Genomic DNA, 21,220 nt, shown 5'->3' with positions numbered 1-21,220 from the left:
TGATGAGAATTGTACCTGTGCTCATTACATCCAGGCATCTGCGGCAAGCTGTTAGAAGGCAGTGCGGACTTCCTGCAACAGATCCTGACTGAAATCTGCTTTTCCTTGGTGCTTTGTTTACTTCTTATGGCTTTATTTGCAAGGTTGCCAATTTGGTCCCCGCATGTTACAGTTACCTTAGTTAGTTGATGATAATGTATCCTTAAACATCATTCTTAGCCCTAATGGAATCGGGTTTCCCTTTACTGCAAACAAGGATAGTTGACCACTTATGCAGCCTTCTCATGTCCTTTTAGTAGTATCTTTAGATATTGTTTTTATATACCTGTTTAGATATATACGAAAGCCGAAGAAAGCATACTTTTTGATCTATAGACCAAAATGTTCGAATGCTTGCGTTGATCAATCAGTAAGCTAACTACGGCAGAATTCCGAAGGTTTCCGGGAGAAACCGATTGCATTGCTTCGGGAATAATAAAATTCTACCCTTGAGTCAGCTTGAGGTCGATCTACCTAGATAATTGTGCAGTAATATATAATGTTTCTGATTATAGATTATGTTCATCCAACTCGGCCAACAGACTCGATTCTCCACTCGCCATAGCTTATCTCCTAGCGTCGGGCCGAACTACCAGAAAGCGGATAGCCACGAATTGATGACGCGGCTTTCTATAGTACGTTAATTGTAGCCTTGTGATATATGAACGGCGATTTTTCCGCGAATGCAGCCGGATCTGCGATCTGATAAAAATTTCCAAAATAGTCGATTTTTTTCACACTTCTCCTACCAGAGTAGTGTCTCTTCCAGAATGCGACCACCATCGCTCATCCCGCTATGCGGGCTTCTAGGCTTATCAACCGCTTTAACAAATTTCCCAGACGAAGTCCCGATCAGAAATGAAAATTACATTTTCAACGTGATCCAAGACTCAATGCGCCAATGGGGATCATCTCTGCATCACAACGGCATGTCGTTCTTCCTCGCGAGTGTTCCCGCCGGTACACAATTCTACCACGGAACCTCCAAGGCCACTCCGGTGAACGGCACCGAGTGGTTAGCATTCGAACCTGAGCATGCCATGGTCTTCGCACGCCCCCGACGCGGGCCCCCGCCACACCTGCCGTCCGATGATGATGACACCGAGCCACAAGATGGAGGCCACGGCGAGCTACGGAAGCGGGAACACCATGACGCAGAGGAGAAACATCATGGCCCGCCAGGTGGTCGTCCACCCAAGATATTCGATGAGAATGAGTCCGGGTACTTGCATACGTACGCTGCAGCCAAGGATCTCCGTCTCTTGTATCTCGATGGTATGTCTGCTGCCAAGACATCGAAGGGAACGCTTGATTCTCAGGATGTGGTTTTGTTCAGCGGCGCGCTAGATGATTCTCCGAGTCGGGGTAATGGACAGGAGAACGAACGTGCCAGACTGGCTTGCGAGATGGCCGAGAATGAATGGGAAGGTCGCATTGACGGTATTCTGCGCATGGAAGCTGGCTTTGAGATTATCTTGTGTGACTTTGAGCGCGATCTAACTCCTGTGCGAATTACGCAGGTCAAGCAGAACTCCGAGGGACAGCGTGGACCGAGGGGTAACCGTAAACATGGTGACCGGGATGGCCCTCACAAAGAGGGTGATGACAAGCGCCACGACGGTCATGGCCCGAGGAAGGAGGATGATGACGATGGAAAGCGACACGGCCCCGGTGGTCCTGGTGGTCCTGGTGGTCCCGGTGGTCCTGGAGGCCCTCCCCACGGCGGACCCGGAGGCGGCCCTGACTCATCGCGATGGATGCGCGCAATCACCGCACGCTACAACGGAATCGGTGGAAACCGAGTCTCCCTGAACTTCAACCACTTCGTGACTGCCTTCTCTCACAATGTAGACCTTTTCCTCGACAATTCAACCCTCCCTCGACTTGCCAGCCTCTCTGCTGGGAGTCGCGCTTTCCTCCGTGCCGAGGTCACATCTATGATCTTGACGCAGAATCCTGCCGATGTCAGCGAGGACTGGCAGGCGATTACGGATATGATCGTGACGCGGTACAGCAAGGAGCTGTCATACTTTATTTCCGAAAGCATTGATTCAATCGAGCAGCTGCAGTCCGAGATTGAGCGTCTTCTGTCTCCGTTCATTGATTACAGTGAGCGTGATGATGTTGCTGAGAGTGAGCGTTGTGCGACTCAGTTCTTGCCGTCGGGATCTTTGAAAAGTGGAGTTCTTGCGGCGCAGGCTGTTCACGGTGTTGCCCACAAAATCTGCTCGTCTTTGATTGAGGCTGGGAAGGAAAAGAACCTCGAGTCTGCGGTTCAGGTTGTTCAGGATCTGATTGCTTATCTGGATTGGGCGACGTGGAAGGAGTGCAGTGGCTGTGCGGCGAATGAGATTTGTGTCGTGCCTATCTGGCCTATGGGTACGGTCCAGGACTATGAGAACCCTCAGTGCAAGGACGCATCAAACCCATACGATCGGGGTGGAGAGAGTTACTGGGGTGGAATGCGCCACTGAACGACCTACGGTGGATCATCGGTCTAATTTCAAGTTCGGGTTTTGAATACCCATACAACCGGACTTTTATTTTGGACATAATTAGCTTAATTCAGATATATAGAACATTTGTCGAGGATATATACACTATACAAAACATAATAATGCTCAAGAAGTAGGTAGAAAGGGGACCATTGTGTTCGTCATTTTTGCATGCGCTAGTTCGAAAGCAAACCACGGGGTCGTATTCCCTTTATATATAAAATATGAAATTGGTGAATGGTAGAAGAGAACGATCATCCCATCAAGGGTAGAATATTTACTGGGAGGCAACACCCTTGGCGGAGGAGACAATGGAGCCGACGGCAGTGCCAACGCTGCCAAGGCCAAGAGTGGAGAGGAGACCCTGGCCAGCGCTGTTAACCTTAACCAAAAGGACGGAAGCCTTGTCCTCAGCGTTGACAGCAATGAAGTTAGCACCGGGGATGCTAGGGATCTTGGACTTGAGCTCGGAGACGGAGGGAGCCATAGCGACAACGTTGCCGACGGGGCCCTGAACGGTGGAGAGGTCAAGACCGCCGAGGAGACTGGTGAGGGTAGGCTCAACCTGAACGAGGAGGTCCTTGCCACCAGCGAGGCCGTTCACGTCAGTGATGGAGAGGACATTCTGGAGAGGGTCGGCACGCTTGACGTTGCCAGTGATGGACTCAAGGCCGCCAACGATGGAGCCGAGAAGGCTACCAACCTCGCCGAGGCCGAGGCTGGAGAGGAGATCGACAACCTCCTGGGTCAACTTGATGAGGGCAGCGTTGCCATTCTCGAGAACAGCAGTGACGTGGGTGAGACCAGAGCCGCTGCTGGTGTCAAGCTGGTCGACGGACTCAGCGGTCTGGACGACCTGGCCGACGGGCTTCTCGAGAGTGCTGAGGGGCAGCTTGCTCATAAGGCTCTGGAGCTCGGACTCGGCCATCATCTTGAAGTTCGAGGTTCCGGCCTGGTTGAGGACGGAAAGAACCTGACCGGCGCCGGCGCCCTCGGTCATGCCGGAGGGGGCGCCGGTCGGGATGGGCAAGGCGGAGATTGAAGATGCGGCGGCACCAGAGCAGGTAGGGATCAGAGATACCACGGGCAGAGGGATACCCGAGGGGATGACGCCGGAGGGCAGGCAAGAGGGAATTCCGGAAGGCAAAGAGCCGGTGGTGCCCGAAGGGATGATGTTGGCGGGCAATGCCATAGCAGTTGAAGCCAGAAGGGCGGCGGAGAAGGCGAAAGACTTCATCTTGTTGTTTAATGAGTGGAATAAGTTCAAAGACTCGTTTGGTACAAATGAAGGGACGGTATAAACCGAGATTAAGGAATGACTTGGTAAGGAATGACAAGAAGAAAGTTCTTAGAGTTCAAACATCACGGCAAGACGTCTCGGGTTATATACGATAACTGTTGGTAGGGGATCAGCGTTGATACGAGTCCGATCCCTCGTCTGTTGACGTCGTTTGGTGTACTCCTGAGCTAGCAGATGCCTTGACAGAGGGGCAGCTCGTCTCGCAAATGAGTCCGATGGGAGAATGGAGCAATAGCGTTCCTGTTTCATCTACCAAAATGTAAGCTTCACGCTGAGTGGTCAACAAAACCGCCGCCACATAAAATTGGGTCCGGCACACAGTTTTAGTTCCGCTATAAGCTTCATACGAGGCCCATCTTCATTAGCCACTTTGCAGATCATCCACTCGAGTCTAAAACAAAGCCGGGGGGTAGTTCCCACTCGAACTGTCAGGATGAGGCCAAGACATCGATGACATCGGCATTTTTGTCGGTCAAATCCAGCTCGTTTCTGAGTCGGGAAATCCCCCTAATCGAGGCACAAAGAAGCATCTCAATTATAGGGCCCACCTTGCCAGATATTCTATTTGGCCTTCAAAGTATTCCGGACTCCATACCGCCATGGCAATGAGGGCCCTGTGCTTGAATTCACCGGCACTTGTTATTGATACTAGTGTCGTAGGAAGCAAACCTTAGAAGTCAACTGGGGATCGACACGACTGCCAACCTTGCTGATCGAAATGGCCAATGATTAGTCTCCTGTGCTAAGGTCCCTTAAGATCAGCAGTCTGTCTGCCAAAACAAATTGTATAAAGAAGGTTAAACTCCACGTGGGCAATATTAATGCTGATTGTAATCTTAGTCCCCCACAGTGGGTTTAAAGGTCAAATAGTCCAGTGGGCTTGATGCCCGTTAGTCTGTTCGTTGCGGTGAGTTATTTGTTTGTCGGCAAATTGCAGGATTAAGCATTGGTAATGATATCACCGGTTCAGATATCCCCAGGCGATTGATAGGGGTAACAGGGGTACAACGTGCGCAGCTGTTTGCCTTTGAAATTCTTTCGATAAAATAATGTCGAAAAGAAAGGAATGGCCTGGAAATACCCTACGATAAGTCTTAGCTTTGAATCCTCTTTTTTTTAAGAAAAGAAAAAAACACCCATGATTAGGTGAGGGGCCAAAGATTCAAAGATGATATTCATTGTCATCCGCATGTTGGATAAGTGGGAAAGTCACCACAATGGTATCAAGGTTGAGTGTCTCCACTTCTGTTAAAGATGAGGGTCGACCGACGACCATTTTGTGATTCTGCCGCGAGGGGGAGCTGATGCTCCTTCCCCTGCGCAGGCGTCGCCGCCAGGCTACGGCTACCTGGTGGGGGTATTCTTTTGGGATTCCTCTTTTAGATATAGGATCATTTCTTAATTCTGCAAAACCCCCTTTTCGAGTATTATGTATTATGTCTCCAAGAATTAACATTAAGGTATATCCGAAAAGAGGATTTTATGGAACTTTTACGGGCATCAATTCAATGGAGAAAAAGGAGAAAAAGAAAAAGAAACAGAAAAAGGAGAAAGTCAAAAAGCCGTTGAGTTTGAGAATTTAAACTTTACGATGGACCCGGGGAACTCAGGGGTACGAACCTCAGGAGTATACCTAATGTACAGTATCAATTTTAGTAAATGTTGCCATTCTCTTCATGGCTATGTAAATCTTGAATTTAGAGATGAATTTTTACATCCTATTCTAATATATATAGTACAATATATGGTGGGATTGTAGGCCTTCACGACCTTGTGGGTTCTTAACCGTCGCTGATCGCCTCCAGGGCTATTTCCCCGACAATGGCTATTTCCCGACAATGACTAGCCTAGCAGGACAAGATCTTAGCGGCAGCGGCTTCAGCAACTACCATGACGGCAGCTTGAATGTTACCGGTCGGGAGGTCGGGATGGATACTGGCATCAACAATGAACTAAGAAAAAAGGGATTAGCATCATTTTTGAGCAAACAAATTATTCCGAGCCACTTACCAAGTTATCCACTCCATAAACCTTAGTGTTGGTATCGACAACGGAACTGCCCTTCTTGCGGCCATCATCGGTACCCATCTTCGCAGTGCTGGTGTAGTGTGTACCAGGAGTCTGGGCCTTAATGATGGCCGAGACATTGGTGTTAGTCTGCAGCTGGAACCCAGTGGAGGGTGCCGTGATGTCCTTGACCATCTTCTGAATGAAAGTGCGGGCGGCCTTGCGGTCAGCAGCGGTCTGGAGGTAAGGCGACTTCTCAATGACAGTATTTCCGCTGGCATCAAGTCCCAGGACACCAGTCGAGGTGAGTCCATGGGTCATGTACGAGGTGATGGTTACCACGCCCTCATCAGTAGGTGCGCACGAACCCTGGTAGTACTGAGTGTGGCCATCAATCTCCTCCGAGGTGAAGAAAATCATGCGGTGCTTGCCCTGGGTCAGGACACCGCTGTCCTTGCGGTAGAGGGAGATATCGCGAGAGTCGGATCCGTTAAGAACCCCCTCGTAGTCAACCAGACCGAATGAGGCGTTGGTGTTGAAGGTGATCGGGAAAATGGGGTGGTCCATGAGACCGACACCGACAGGCAGGTCAATCCACTCAGCCTTGGGAGGAACGGCAACACCGCTCTTCTTCGCAGTCTCAATCTGGGTCTTGCCACCAATACCGGAGTTCCACAACAGACGAGGAGTAGACAGAGCACCGGCAGCCAGCACCACACGACCGTGAGGAGCAACGCTGATGACCTCGGAGCGGCCCGAAGCAGTCTCAATCTCGACGCCAGTGACATGACCGCCAGAACGGACCAAGCGAATCACCTTGGTACGGAGAGCAAGGTGGAAGTTGTCCAGCTTGACAGCATCGGGGAGATAGGTACGAACGGGGCCAGCACGCATCTGGTCCTTCACGTTCCAGGACGGGTAGCTGTAGATCTGGTGCTTCTCATCCGGCTGCTCGATCATATCCACCGACTTCCAACCAAGGCCACCGAAGAACTTGGACAGCACAGCGTAAAGACCTTGGTCATATCGCTTGCCATCGGCAGAAGGCAGGGTAGTTCCGGGGTTGCGCTTATAGAGTCGGTCTGCAGCTGACTCAACATCCTTCCACTTCCAACCCTTGGGCCATTTGTCGTCGAAGTCACGGGCAGGAGGGTGGACGAAGACCATATAGTTGACAGTTACACCACCGCCGAGTACACAGGCAGCATTGCCAGCAGTGTCGGTGCACATATACTGGTTCCAGACATCGAGGGCGCCGATGTTGGCGGACAGGCCCGGAAGATCGATAGGAGTCAATGAGTGATCCCATGTGAGGGTCTCATTGTTACCAGTGGCGACAGTTGGTCCGACACCTCGCTCAAGAAGTAGAACTTTCTTTCCTGCCTTGGCGAACTTCTCAGCGCTGATGATACCGGAAGGACCACCACCGACGACAATGTAGTCATAGGTGTGGTTCTGGAAGACAGAAGCGGAAGCAAGTCCTGTAAAGACAGAAAGAGCAATGGCGAGAGGGCCAGCCTGGAAGATCTTCATTTTGACGTTTATGAAGGAATATGATCTCACTACGAAATCCCGATCTAGAACCCCTGTCAGGGACGGGAGTTGGCCATTTTAACTACTTCACGACCAGTGTGCCGGACCCATACCGTCAAACCCGGTGGATCAATTGTTGAAGACTTGGCCAGAAACATGACGAAACATGGCTCGCCATGGACATTTAATTTCCTCGAATGTCACCGATTAGGTATAGTGCGATCAGATAAGAGCACTAAGTTTTCTGGTTGCTGAAACAGCACAGCCTCCCAAGTCCCCCGTTTGAGCGTTTAACCGGCACACGATCACAAAGAAGTAAGAAAAGAACTTCTACGTCGTCTACAACATACTTTTTTTTTACAGATTAGGTATGTTGGTCCTGAGTGTTGTAACGCTTAAATTGCCGCTGTTTTAAGGAGTCTCACACCGAATAAACATGACTCCACTTCAATCATGGCCTGGGTAGTCTTTAGGCAATTATCAGCGGAAACACACCGAGATGTCTTGGTACCTGGTTATTCCTCCGGGAGAGCGTTTTCCCAGCCAAGGTCTGCCACTGACGTAGATGTAATCAGGTTGCAGCTTTACGGGGTACATGTTCCCTCAATTTTGATTCGCGTATTCCGATGTACTCCACGGAAGAGGCGTTTATCAAGTCCTTTGTCTCTCAGCCACCGTTCCATATATACATATATACCCAGGCACCCTCGATACTCATAGAATAAAGTTCTGGAACATTTGCCAAGTGGATAGTGGGTATCATGAAACTCCCAACGTCCTTACCAAGCATGTCATAAGCAGAATCACATTGCAGGACCCACTTCAAGTAATAATGCATAATCCCCTTCTAGAAGCAACCTTGGAACAACAGCCTTCGGTGGCCCTAAAAGTTCCAAATCAAGGCAAGCTCATGTCATCCCAGAACACAGTCTGCTCGTTTTTTCCATCACCGAAATTCTGCTATTAGACATGCTGACCCACTCAGAATTGGGCAAGACTGTCAAATCTTTTATTGCGATTCGGCAATGGCAGTAATGCCGACGATAGGCCGAACCATAAATCTCTTCCATCGGAGTGCTGTGATTTTATGAAACAAATTCTTCGTTTCATATATAACAGGGTGAGGCTCGGCTAAGCCCTGCGACATAAAAATGCTGGCAAAGTGACCGGTAATCGAGCGCTTCTCACAACACAAGCATTAATAACGAAGTAGTCATAAGTGGCTTTATTACTAGGATCATCCGGTGGAGCTAAGGGTTACGGTCTAAGAGTTTAAAGTAGCTCGAATCTCGAATAATCAAATTAGATGAAGCCTAAAAACACAGGTTCAGGGGTGCTCATGAAATTATATAATCCAATATGTTCGTGGTGGAATGAAGGCATTTGCCATTTATATATCTCTAAACTTCAACGGCTATATGGATGCTCTGCTCGCTATATGTCTTCATTGTGGCATTTCTCCCCCCACTAATTTCATTAACTAAACATGCTTGCTTCTAACCCAATTCAATCAACAGAGATTTAGTTGGAGACATACACTAAAGTGTAGTATAGAACTTGATGTCATGCGCGATGAGATCATTCTGCTTGTGTTTTGAATTGAATGAGTGCATAATCAGTCCTAAAATATGAGTAGAGGTCAAAATAATTCTTTTTGCTATTGACAGCGACAAGCATTAAAACATTGAGAGTCTCACAAATTCCACCTTTGAATATGGAAAAGACGGGGAAAATGAGGGGAGTCAACAAAAGAGTGGGGCCGTTGCGTAGGGCGCGAAGCTCAACATCTCCAACACATCTCCAACATCCCTTGTATCAACCGAGATCACTCTTCCCCAGGGACAAAATGTCGACCCCAACTACCCGCCTTATACCGGCATCTTCACGTACTCTCCTCCTCACTTTCGATGCGTTCGGCACTCTTTTTCACCCGCGTCTCCCCATCCCCGAGCAATATGCCGCGACCGCGCACCAATTCGGATTATCGCGCACTGCCGTCACCCCAGATAAACTCGAAACAGCGTTCCGGGACACATATCGTGCGCAGATGCGTCAGTACCCAAATTACGGTCGCGCGGATGTTCTCCGAGGCCAATATGGAGGGCCAAGGCAGTGGTGGGAGGAGGTAATCAGGGGGAGTTTCAGACGTGTTTTGTCTACAGAGAATGGGGAGACGCGCCCTGAAACCCCCGAGGAGCATGTCCCTGATGCCATGGTGAAAGCCCTACTCGATCGGTTTGCTGGTGCCGAGGGGTACACGTTCTATGACGATGTGTTACCCTTCTTCCGCCGAATGCGCAAACTCAAGTCCGAGCATAAGTGGTCATTTGATAGGATTGTTGTTGGGGTGATATCCAATTCGGATGACCGCGTCCCTGCTGTGCTGAAGTCGTTGGGGTTGACGGTTGGTGATATGCGCGCCGACCAAGATAAATCCAGTATGGATCTCCCAGGGTTTGAGGAACGAAGTATCAAACAAAATACTGCTAGTGCACACAACAAAGACAATGCAGATCGCAACTTTGAACTTGATATTGATATGGTCATTACGAGTTATGAGGCCGGCCAAGAGAAACCTCATCGTTTGATATTTGACGTGGCGAGACGGCAGGCTCTAAAGGTTTCCCGCCCATGGTTGACCAGCAGAACCAAATTCATGTCTGTGCACGTTGGGGATGATTATAAAAAGGATTTCAAGGCTGCAGGGGATGCAGGCTGGGAGAGCTACTTAGTTCTTCGAGATCATACTGGTAGCGATGACCCTGGAGCGAATAAGGTACTCCCAGATCTCCTGAAGTTAGCAGATAAATTGGAGCGTTTCCCATGAAAGCACTGTCAACAGACGGCAGATGCACAGTTGAACTTGATCAAAGTCAACCCCTGACAATTTTTATCGAACCACAAGTCAAGAAGATAGCATTGGAATTCCCTGGGCTTTCGGGAACCGGATTGTTCCACGTCTCAAACTGACGCAACGACAATATCTAAACCTCTTGAGAGATCATGACTCTGCGCTAATCACGCTCGGGCACTTCAGCACCCGTGCTTCACTCTCTGGAACAGACCACACACCACATTTTTCTCTACCATTAGAGATTCCTTAACAGCAACTGGCTTTTGATTTGTCCCTGAAAGCTTTTCCCGCGCAATTCCCGCGGAGACTGTCCTTTCCGCCAGCACACGAAGCGCAACCTCGAGACCACGCCCCAGAATTATATTGGGCATAGCGCATCTGCAGATGGTATCGGAGACCCTTACCTATCGCTTGTTCTTGTCTATTCGGCTAGATGACCAAGCCGGGTTATGGTTCGGTGTGTTCGCATATACCGGCAGTGTCTATTTCTTTCTTTCTTTTCCCCTTTGAGATGACCTGGCAGAATCAAATTCACTCAAATTGGGAACGACTGCCCGAAGGACCTCACTCGAGATTGGGTTGAGCAGCTTTGGCTATGTTTGTCGGTTATCGTCAATGTGGTTCTAGTACTTAAACTCTCCCAGGCCCATCCATTACTTTGGAGGAGCATCAAGCAATTGAAATCATGCTTGTCGTGGACATCCAAAAAGTGAGGAAAGATTGTATCTACTGCACATATATGTTTTAGTTACTTTCCATTTCCTACAAAGCTTCTTCGTTGTAGTATTTTGGCATTTTTTGGACTCGCATTTCCTTCAACGCAGGGATTAATTAGATTCTTTTAGCCCATTTTGACCAAATCATTCTACAATGCGATGATCAAACCAAAAATGGCTAGTTCCACGTTGAATGCCTCGGAAAATATACAACACCAATCAAAAACCCGTTCAATGTGCCGCCATATGCCGCCATGTCCCGCTGTACACCCCGCATATCCGTCGGCTACGGGTGCGGGACCGAACTGCGCATTGAACTCCGAACTTATATTGTGATCTCTATTCTAATATCCTCTTCGCTGTGAAATCTTCCCGAAACGTTGACGAATTGGCCCTGCTGCATTGTCTTGAAATTTATCATAATTTTGAAACTTAACGCGGAACGTAAGGCACCCTAATTCAACATTGAAGATGGAAGGTATTCCAAAACCGCAGGGTTCTGTTGTAATCATCGGAGCTGGTACACAAGGTAGACGTCTTGCACACATGGTAAGTACTGATATTCAAAATCATGAACATATGTCTTGGTGTTAACTTGTTAAAGTGGTCAAGCCGAGGTGGCACTGTCCGTCTGGTAGATCTTCAAGAGCAACAACTCCAGGATGGTCTAAAATATGTGGAACAACTTCGTGCGGATGCTACAGACCATGAAGGGGACTGGGGGAAGATTGAGACCTCCCAACCCTCTTCTTTGCAATCTACACTGCAGAATGCATGGCTCGTCGTTGAGGTATGACTTGACTCTTAGCCGTGCTTAAAGGACCAACTGATTGACATGGCTTGAAACTAGTGTGTGCCAGAGAACTTGCAGCTCAAGCGAAAATTGATCACGCAACTTGATGAACTTGCACCCGAAGGTGCAATTATTGCCTCGAACTCGAGTAGCTATGGAATCTTTGAGATTATCGAGGGCATGAGTTTGAAAAACAGCAAAAGGGTTATGAGCGCGCACTGCTGTAGGTGACCATTCAATGCCAAAGGGAATAATTCGCTAACAGCTGACATCAGATTGGCCACCAGAGACATCTGGTAATGCCTATTCCAAATTATAGTATTTTCTTGTTCGATTTGCTAACTTAGAATTCAGCAATTGAAATCATGGGCCACAAGGATAGCGATCCTAAGCTGATTGATCTAGTCTTGGAACAATGTAAAGAACATGGATTTTCACCTTTCCACGTCAAGCAAGATTCTATCGGCTACATATACAACAGGTGAGTTATTCTTCTCTCTCTATTACTGCACGATAAAGCTTATAATCGTATTCAAGAATCTGGGCTGCTATCAAGCGAGAGACTCTTCTCACATTGTCCGAAGGTGTTGCCACACCCAAAGAAATTGATGCCATTTTCAAAGATGTCTTGAAGACACCCAAGGGCCCATGTGAACAGATGGATGTTGTCGGCCTGGATGTTGTGTTGGATATTGAGAATCACTACGCCGAATCCCGAAGCGGTCTTCCTACAGAGCCGCGGGAATACCTTCGGGAGATGATTCAAGGTGGAAGTCTGGGTATCAAGAACGGCCGAGGATTTTATGATTATGAAGAACAAAAGAAATAAATCTTTCCATAGTCCATGTTGATTTACATGCATTGTGTTTGGAGATCATGGGACATTTCGTACATTTCGTACCATGTGTACTTCTACATGCTTTCACCTCTTCTATTTCAATAGCGAGCTCCCTCACATCACCAGCGAATCAGCTCTCAAATTCGCCTGGTCCTCTAGCATCATTGGTCTAGTGGTAGAATTCGTCGTTGCCATCGACGAGGCCCGTGTTCGATTCACGGATGATGCACATCTTTTTTTTGGTTTTTGCTTGTGGACTCCACAGACCCGTTAACCGTTAGGGTCTCGCGTTGTGGTGGAGCAAAAAGAACACATAAATTACTCAAAACCCGGTGCGAAGAAAGATCAGTAGAGAAATGTGCAATCTAAATGTTTGATTGAATATGTAGCGTGAATCATAAATAATGCGCCTAATGTTCGAAAACCATATGTGACCGTGAAACTCCGGGATACCAATCCCATTCCATCATACCATAACATGAAAAAGCAACCGCGCACCTATGCAGAAAGCAAGACATCACTAATTCCATGAGACATCCCATTCAGTCCCATTGGCCCTTATCCAGGCCACCCAAACCACCACCAGTATGCTTACCCAGCAACTTGGCAATGTTAGATCCCCCGCTGCGTTGCTTGATGCGGAGTTCCTTCTCACGCTCACGCTCACGCGCAGCTGTATAGGAGTTGACAGCACCGCCCTTCTTGGGACCCGAAGCGGTAGCTTTGGAGACACGACTGGAGGCGCTAGAACTGCTGGAAGATGAAGAGCCAGTTGTAACGCGACGCAGAAGTTGAGGAGGCCGGAATCCAATAGGACCATCTCCCCCACTATCACTATGGAATGCAAGCTTGGAGTTTGCAGAGCCAGTGTTGGTGCCTGTGGCGGAATTGGAGGATGCTTGTCGGAGGAGTGCAAGACGGTCGACCACGACTCCGCGCGTGCGACGTGGGTGGCTGGGTTTGGCGAAGGTGGTGTCCGATTGTGGTTGATCGTCATCGCCTTCGTCCGCGCCGGGAGTATGTTCATCTTCTTGCTCATGTTCATCATCGAGAGAAGCGTCGTCTTGGAAGGAGTCGTATTCGGGGGTTTCGGTGAGGAAGGACAACGTTTCACGAATCTCTGCTATGGTGACTGGTTTCTTTGACATTGCACTGGCGGGGGTGCGACGGAGGCGAGCTGCGGGACGGTTGGTTGCATCTTCAGCTGATGGTTCGAGAGGGCGTTTGCGATTCTGACCATCACTCGTCGCATCGTTGGATTGTTCTCCTGAGGCGGGGTCCTGCGATGCTCCTCCTTGAGAGGCGTTCTCTTCTTCCTCCAGGAAGTCGATATTGAAGTCATCATCAACTTCACGGTCCTCAACGGCCTTGAAGAATGCGGCCTTCTTGGGGTTCTCGGCAATCTCGCCGATTTTCTCATCTGCCAGGAGAGCGCGGCGCATCTTAGCGAACTCGCGTTGTTTCTCACGACGGCGTGCTAGGTGCTCATCGTCCGAGTCGTCGAGGTCAAAGTCATCATCCACATTCTTGCGACGACGGAGGGCTCCAGTGGTGATATCTTTCATCAACTTGGCGACATCTTTCTCGTCACGGTTGCGATCGTGAACCCTAGAAGAATGTTAGCATCTTTTCGTTGGGCATGTAAAACTCTTAACATACGCATTGAGTGCGGCAAGTTGCTTCTCATCAACCACCTCGCCACTGTTGTCATTGATCATCTGGCGATCAATGGCATTTTCTTCGCCATCGCTCTCGTCACTGTGGCCTCCAAGGCCTGCGTATTCATCCTCGGACTCCTCGGCGGCCTCATCGACAATGTCTTTCGCCATGCTGTTTTTTTTGTTGTATTGCGGAGTAGGATTCTTCTTTACAGCCTTGCCCTTCTTCATGACATTGAAGGCATTGGCGTCGATTTCAAAGTCACCTTCATTCTCGTTCTCGTCGACCTGAGAAAGTTCAGCCGCACGTCCGCGCCGCAACATTTTGCGCTTGCGGTCAACAATGGGCGACTGAGATTGACCCACAAGGACCGTGTCGACGGTAGACACGGGCGGAGTACCCCTGAATCTTTTTGCTGGATCGAATGGTGAGAATACAAAGCCCTCGTCTTGGGTTGGATCTGGCAGCTGCGATTGGGAAAACTCCGAGAAGGCATATGGCGCAGGTGACTCTGAGACTCGGGTCACACTCTGCGCGTAGCCCTCCATAAACTCGTTATCCTGAGGCTGGGGCTGGCTGTCTGGAACAAGAACCTCCGATTCCTCCTTTCGAAGTTGAGGAACAGGCCGACCAGGGTCTGGAAGAGAAAACGGCATGGTGGCAGATTCCACCTGGGTGTCAGCACCATTGCCATCCAATGTGGAGGCAAATGCCTGGGTAAGACCTAAGGACATATCGCCTGGTGTTCCCATCCCGAGGAAGTTGGGTCGTTCAGCGGACTGTGGGACATAACCCGGGGCTCTCACAGGCGTTGAAGGTGGTTGTGGTTCGTCTTCGTCTTCGTCGTCGCTAATCACGCGAGTTGGTCGCTTCCGTCTCGCGGTAGGCATCTCGTTCTCTGTATCTGAAGGAGCCATCTCACTCTCATCGTCAGAGGAATCGTCGTCTTCATCTGCCTCCTGTTCGACGAGATCCCCGCCGCCATTGACGCGCTCATGTTCTTCCTCCTGGTCGTCTTCATCGTCTCCTTCGACATCACCCTCCTGGTCAGAGCCGGAAAGCTCGTAGTCATCATCTTCGTCCTCGTCATCGTCGCCGCTAGCTTTCTTCATAGCAGCTTTCTCCTGTCGGCGGATTTCATCGGCCTCTTTGCGTGCTTTATCGACGAGGTTTTCCATGTCATCCTCCATCGCTGCACGCTCCTCGGCTGTTTCAATGACTACTCCCTTGGCCCTAAGTTCTTCGATGCGCTCCCGGCGCTCCTTGGCCGCTTGCTGTCGGGCCCGCCATAATAGACTTGCAGAAAGCTCTGCGGAGTTCATGGAAGCCGTTTTCCGGGTAGGAGATGTCAGATGCGCTAATGCCTTGAGTTTGGTCATGGAGGGGTCTTCATGCATCTGCCTGGTAGGCAGGTTTTCGAATGCTGCAATGCGACGGCACTTGCCAGGGGATGTCACCACCTCAAGATCGCTATCGGAATCGTCCAAATCTTTCTGGTGCGCAGCAACCTGTTGCCTAGAAAGCAGTACGCGGATAGGTGGTTGTGTTAGTGGGCGCGAAACCCTCTTCACTTTGGCACCCTCTGGTTTGGGCTTAGATACGGAAGTCGGGACCTCTTGGACCGCAGGGCCGTTGGACAATGCAGGATGCTGGTTTGACGCCAGGAGGTCTTTCGGGGCAGGTAAATCTTCAGTGTCGGCATCCATATCCATATCCACATCAGCTTCTTGTACTTGAGTATGCTCAGAATCAGTAGTCGCCTTGGTGGCGTCCAAATTCTCGAGGACTGGAGAAGTATGTGGAGTATCTTTGGTTTTGTTGCGTAGTTCTCCATCAGAGGAATTTTGTGATCCGATTGCTGATGATGAATTTGCCACGAGCTGCTCGGCCGGGGTAGCGGGTTGCATGAAGTTGAATTTGGCGAAGAGGCTTTCCTTAGTAATTTTCTTCTTTGTCTTGGCCTGGTGAGCTAGTTGCATGTTACGGCTCATCCGCTGAGTCTCCTGCCTCATTTCATCCAGTGCCTTCTTGCTGGCTTTCCGGGGTTGACGAGCCTTCTGGGAGAGCTTGCTCGCAGAATGGGGATCATCAGCACCGCTCTCCTCACCTGAGAGGACCTGTGAGCTAAACTGCTCCAGCTGAAATCTTCGGATGGCCTTCTTCCTTTCGGCCTCGGCTTTCTCTCGCTCCTCGCGTTCCTTGCGCTTTTGAGCGACAAGAGACAGGAAACGGGCGTTTCCTTTGGACTTGTTCTCAGTGGCATTTTCTGTGTCTTCGGTTTGGGTGTCTATGTCGTCATGCGGTTCACCTGGAGAGGACACGAAGAGAGGAGAGTCGGGTCTGGAACGGGGAGGGCTTTGGCTTGTTCTGTTGTCGGCCCTGGGCGAGTTGGTTGTGGATTTATGCTTTCTCCTCGGACCGGCCATAGGTAGGTCATCATCATCACTAGATTCGCCGATGGGTGTGGGTTGTGGTTCTTTCTGCTGGGGCATCTCGTCCTGTTCCTTTTCTAGTCGGATCGCCTTTGACACGCGAGCAAATGCTGAATCTTCATTCTCGGGTTCAGCCGATCTAGAATTACCCTGTAAACGGGCAGCCATACGGCCTTTTGGTCGGAAAATCTCATCTGCGCTGTCTAAATCGTCTGCTGAGTCGTGCAATGGGCCCTTCTCGCCTTTATCGGCAGCCGACACCGAATCACGCCCTAGATCAAGTTTCGAGACAGCATTTGTTGATTTGGCAATTTGAGTGTCATCATCTTCCGAATCGCTGTCGAATTGCGCCATCATGGCCTTTATCTTCTGGCCGGGCGTAATAATGTTCGGTGAATCGCCTGTGGGCGACGCGGAACGCGTCGACCGTGGTGTTGATGGTGAAGACATGTTGTGAATATTATGGTGAATTATAGTGTATTTTAGAAAATGATGTCCATCGTGATCTCAATTGTACCTAGAGGTGGGCTTTGAGACTTTCAAGGACCGGAATAAGGTGGAGTGGACGCCAGGTTCAAGGGCGCATAGTCTGAACGCGATGCGCGTTCCTCGCGTTGCTAGGCCCCACACGTGACCTTATCTTATCGGTTAATTGCTCTCCCAAGTGGGCGATAATTGGATTATTATTGCTACGGCCAACTATGGAAATAAGTATTGTAACAGCAAGTGATAATTTCTCATTTTAATCTTTTTTGTAGGGGTTTTTTTTTTGTGATTCTGATGGAAGTACCTCTTGCGGTAGATCAATGCTGCGCTGCTAACAACGATGGGAGTATTGTTCATGCTGTTCTTCCCAGGAATCTCATAATACAAAGCTTGATGCTATTTTGTGAATAGACGCCGAGATCACCCACGGACTCCTCAAATATCGCGTAAGAAAAAAAAAAACAGAAGCAAAAAAAAAGATACAATCACAATGCAGGCGAGGCTTTGAGCCAATCACCGCCACGGGTCCTTGAGAGATTAGAATTGTTCGGGGGAATCATGGAGTCAGAACCAATGAATCTTCTCAAGTAAGTCGGTTGGCCGAACAAACGTCATCGAACTGAAACGCGGGACAAAACCGCATTTCTAACTAAGATTAAATCTCGATGTCAATGTCCATATCGAGAGCCGCAATGTTCTCATCATCAGTGTTGCGGTAGCTGATCATGAAGCCATTCTTGGGCTTCTTTGGAGTGACGCGAGAGGCAGCAGGTCCCTTCTGTGCGGGACTACCATTGGATTTTGCGGTATTGGGGGTATTTTTCTGGTTGTCCACAGAAGCGGCGTCGGCAGCAGCGGATTTGGCTGCCCCACTGAGATCGTGGTGGGTTTTGGCCACTGTTCGCACGCGCATAAAGGGATTTGGGGCAGCCTCTCCACGGGCAACAGCCTCGGCTGCCTTCTTAGCAGCCTTTCTCTCCTCGAGCTGAGCACGACGACCGTTCTCAATGTTAAGCTTCTGGTTTCGAAGGTTGATCTGGTGAACTCGTTCGGCTTCCGATGGACCCCTATCGACCTCTTTCTTGACAAGGCTTGTTCCCCAGGACAAGGTAGGATTGACCATTTTCTGCAATTCTGCCTCGATCTTCTCGACTTCCTCCATGTTTCCGTTCATTTTAGCGAATTCCAGATTTCTTTCAAGTTCTAGACGATTAAGCACATTCTTCTTCTGGTCGAAAGCACCCTGGCGACGGAGTTTCTCGTTCAGCTCCTCCCGAGTGAATGTATGGTTGAGAAGACGGTTGATATCGGCAACCTTCGACTCAACTTTGCCCTTTGTAGCCATCTTGCAATCCTCAACAGCGAGGGTCTGAACATAACGGCGGTACTCAGCCTAGTTGTCTGTTAGTTGGCTTGCAATATTTGAGATTTGAGAGCGCAAAAACGAACCTCTGTAAGTGGAGAATTGGAGAAAGTGACGAATGGGAAGTCCCTGACGGCCTTTCCGTGTGCCAACTTGACATACTGATCGGTGACAAATGAGCGACCGTTTTCGCCCTCCAAGGCGTATGGCTTGCCCTGGGAGATTCCTAGAGAAAGGTCAGCATCCATAAAAAATCGAGGCAGCATAAGTTCTTACCAGTAATCAGACCCAGGCGATATTCATTCTGACCACTTTCGGGGTGCGGGCCAATGCTCAACCGCGCGTAGCAGCCGATCATAGCGTTCTCAAATCCGGGGTAGAAGCAAACTTTAGCAAAGTTATTACGTCCAACTTGAGCACGTCGGATTTCCCGAAGCTCGGCAGGTGGGTCATCCTTGGGAATGGAAACAGAACGGCCAACGCGGTCATCCAATTCAAGATCACTCTCGGCATCAGCATCTTCATCAGAAACATCAGATCCCATGGAGCGCGAACGGCGGCGCGATTTTGTAGGGTCTCGGCGACGGAGTTCATCCCGCTTGCCCTTCTGCTCACGCTGACGCTTGTAAGCCTCGATGGCCCCGGACGTTTCTCCGACTTTGCGGCCTCCAAGAGTGGTCTTCTGGCGCGAGCTCTTGCGTTGATTGTCATCCAAGCCGGCTGAGCCTGCCTTTCGCTTGGCTTTCTTAGCTGCCCGCGCTTCCTCGCGCGAGCGAGAGGCTAGAAGGCGACGTAGAGCCAGATCCTGGTTGTGGCGATCGACTTGCTGGGCACGTTCGGACAGGGTTTCCTCGCGCTGGATTTCAGGCATAGCCATGATGTCCTTTTTGTCCTGGGCCGAGTAGTACAACTTCTCATATGGGAAAATGGGGCGATCCTCGTCGTTGTCCTCGGAGTTGTCGGCCTCTGACTCGGACTCGGACATTGGGGCAGACTGAAGCGAGTGGCGGGATTCATCGTCAGACCTGTACAGATTGCCGGGTCAGTTCGGCTCTTGATTATAAAAATAGAGGGGCACTGCTCACACTTCACCCTCCGATTCATCTTTCGCGGGCTTGCGGGATCGGCGCCCCACCGATTTGGCAGTTCCTTTGCGAGCCATGGCTGCAGGTGAGGTATCTCGATCTTCGTCGTGTGAAGAGGCGGAGTGCGCTGGTGATTTGGGGGGTGGTGAAGTTTCCTCCTCAGAGTCACCCGCCAGAGCGAGCAGCTCAGCATCCAAATCGTCCGCCATTGTGAATATCTCTCAATACACTTATACCCTCAATAGAACTCAATGAACAAAGTGCCTATATATCAATAGGCATTCAACAGCCTTAAGAACAGGAGTATTCGTGCTCCTATGAACTTATTCTCTCTTTTCCAGGAGTCGTTCCAAATATGGAGAAGTTGGCAAGACTTGCAAAAAAGTGGTCCAAAACGTCTGTTCCAGATAGAGGAATGTCCCAAGTTCAACAAACACCCTATACACGGGACGAAGGGAGAACGTAATGGAGGGTATCGTAAAAAACACGTAGATGGTCGTCGCAAGTTGGCCTTAGCCGTCAACTTCATGACGTTAAATGCCAAGCCCATTATAAGCGCGCGGCAGCGCCAAGGCGGTATAAGCGACCAACACGCGACTTCTTGAGCTTCGTCCCTGGAATTGGCTTCAATTAGTAGTCCAATTTGATTTCTCGATGTTGCCTTTACCTATTCTGCGCAGGTGCGCCTTGTCACATTCCCGTTATTCTGTACCTGCAGCAACTCCTATTTTTCTCGATTTCCTCGTGCCGTCAACATCTCAGCATCGCCAATGTCGGCAGGCTTCAACTACCGCCGGCACCTCCGGTGGCTCTAAACCTCTATATGTTCTTAGCAAAGAGCAGCGAGAATTCATGGACAGCGCCCTGCGAGTGAATCAGGCCGGTGAGCTTGCCGCAACGCTGATCTACAAAGCGCAAACACCCCAGATCGTCCGCTCATACCCACACCTCCGACCCTTGATGAAACACATGTACGACCAGGAAGCCGGGCACCTCAAGACTTTCAATCACCTCATCGCCAAGCACCAAATCCGTCCGACAGCCATGTATCCGGCATGGGAGGTAGCTGCCACATTTTTGGGTTGGTCGACGGCGGCATTGGGTCGCGAAGCTGCGATGGCGTGCACTGAAGCCGTGGAAACTGAAATTGGATCACACTACAACGACCAAGTAAGAGAGATTCTGTCTTGGGAGGCAGATGCCGAAAGGCGGGGGAGGAGCTTGATGAGGAGCTTAAAGAAATGTTGGCCACATTCCGGAGAATTCGTGACGAGGAACTGGAACACCTCGACCATGCCGTGGCCAACGACTCAAAGGAGGCGAAGCCCTACGATCCGCTCGTTGATGTCATTCGTCTTGGATGCAGGACCGCTATCAAGATCAGCGAGAAGATTTGATACGACAATTTGGTGGGACGCATGTGCCGGGGTTGCGCTGCCATTTATATATTCTGCTGCCACCCAGGACTCTATGTACTATACCGACTACTCATCTCGATATTGCTAGCCATATTTAACATTGTATATTCTAATTCTGATTTATGTGCCCGATCTACTCTATCTCTCGTCACAGGGTATCAATAAAATAACCGCCTAGGTTCATGGTCTCTGACTTTTATCC

At 49.7% G+C, this 21,220-nt stretch overlaps 8 protein-coding genes across 8 annotated transcripts; 4 read left to right on the top strand and 4 right to left on the bottom strand.

Moving 5' to 3' along the window:
* Positions 1-932: 932 nt before the first annotated feature.
* Positions 933-2,513, top strand: N7487_010041 (uncharacterized protein; the record flags this gene model as incomplete). The annotated part of the gene is made up of 1 exon (XM_056877771.1): positions 933-2,513. The coding sequence occupies one exon, from the start codon at positions 933-935 to the stop codon at positions 2,511-2,513; it is 1,581 nt and encodes a 526-aa protein (XP_056726351.1).
* Positions 2,514-2,811: 298 nt separating this feature from the next.
* On the bottom strand, positions 2,812-3,771 carry N7487_010040 (uncharacterized protein; the record flags this gene model as incomplete). The annotated part of the gene is made up of 1 exon (XM_056877770.1): positions 2,812-3,771. The coding sequence occupies one exon, from the start codon at positions 3,769-3,771 to the stop codon at positions 2,812-2,814; it is 960 nt and encodes a 319-aa protein (XP_056726350.1).
* Positions 3,772-5,681: 1,910 nt separating this feature from the next.
* N7487_010039 (putative cellobiose dehydrogenase) lies at positions 5,682-7,374 on the bottom strand (the record flags this gene model as incomplete). Its single annotated transcript, XM_056877769.1, has 2 exons — positions 5,682-5,786; positions 5,845-7,374. The coding sequence occupies 2 exons, from the start codon at positions 7,372-7,374 to the stop codon at positions 5,682-5,684; spliced, it is 1,635 nt and encodes a 544-aa protein (XP_056726349.1).
* A 1,846-nt stretch (positions 7,375-9,220) lies between these two features.
* On the top strand, positions 9,221-10,201 carry N7487_010038 (uncharacterized protein; the record flags this gene model as incomplete). The annotated part of the gene is made up of 1 exon (XM_056877768.1): positions 9,221-10,201. One exon carries the CDS (start codon positions 9,221-9,223, stop codon positions 10,199-10,201), a length of 981 nt encoding a protein of 326 aa, XP_056726348.1.
* A 1,214-nt stretch (positions 10,202-11,415) lies between these two features.
* Positions 11,416-12,849, top strand: N7487_010037 (3-hydroxyacyl-CoA dehydrogenase family protein; the record flags this gene model as incomplete). The annotated part of the gene is made up of 6 exons (XM_056877767.1): positions 11,416-11,493; positions 11,549-11,734; positions 11,795-11,960; positions 12,092-12,218; positions 12,275-12,516; positions 12,710-12,849. The coding sequence occupies 6 exons, from the start codon at positions 11,416-11,418 to the stop codon at positions 12,847-12,849; spliced, it is 939 nt and encodes a 312-aa protein (XP_056726347.1).
* A 268-nt stretch (positions 12,850-13,117) lies between these two features.
* On the bottom strand, positions 13,118-17,116 carry N7487_010036 (uncharacterized protein; the record flags this gene model as incomplete). Its single annotated transcript, XM_056877766.1, has 2 exons — positions 13,118-14,183; positions 14,235-17,116. The coding sequence occupies 2 exons, from the start codon at positions 17,114-17,116 to the stop codon at positions 13,118-13,120; spliced, it is 3,948 nt and encodes a 1,315-aa protein (XP_056726346.1).
* A 691-nt stretch (positions 17,117-17,807) lies between these two features.
* N7487_010035 (RNA polymerase-associated protein) lies at positions 17,808-19,809 on the bottom strand (the record flags this gene model as incomplete). The annotated part of the gene is made up of 4 exons (XM_056877765.1): positions 17,808-18,545; positions 18,602-18,741; positions 18,792-19,540; positions 19,601-19,809. 4 exons carry the CDS (start codon positions 19,807-19,809, stop codon positions 17,808-17,810), a joined length of 1,836 nt encoding a protein of 611 aa, XP_056726345.1.
* A 445-nt stretch (positions 19,810-20,254) lies between these two features.
* Positions 20,255-21,103, top strand: N7487_010034 (demethoxyubiquinone hydroxylase family protein; the record flags this gene model as incomplete). The annotated part of the gene is made up of 2 exons (XM_056877764.1): positions 20,255-20,770; positions 20,809-21,103. The coding sequence occupies 2 exons, from the start codon at positions 20,255-20,257 to the stop codon at positions 20,995-20,997; spliced, it is 705 nt and encodes a 234-aa protein (XP_056726344.1). The 3' UTR covers positions 20,998-21,103.
* Positions 21,104-21,220: the final 117 nt, after the last annotated feature.

The sequence above is a fragment of the Penicillium crustosum genome (assembly GCF_028827405.1).
Source record: "Penicillium crustosum strain IBT 35664 chromosome Unknown utg000004l_segment0_segment0, whole genome shotgun sequence".
Lineage (NCBI taxonomy): Eukaryota > Fungi > Ascomycota > Eurotiomycetes > Eurotiales > Aspergillaceae > Penicillium > Penicillium crustosum.
Note: the sequence above shows the minus strand (reverse complement) of the source record. Positions and strands in the feature narration are given on the sequence as shown.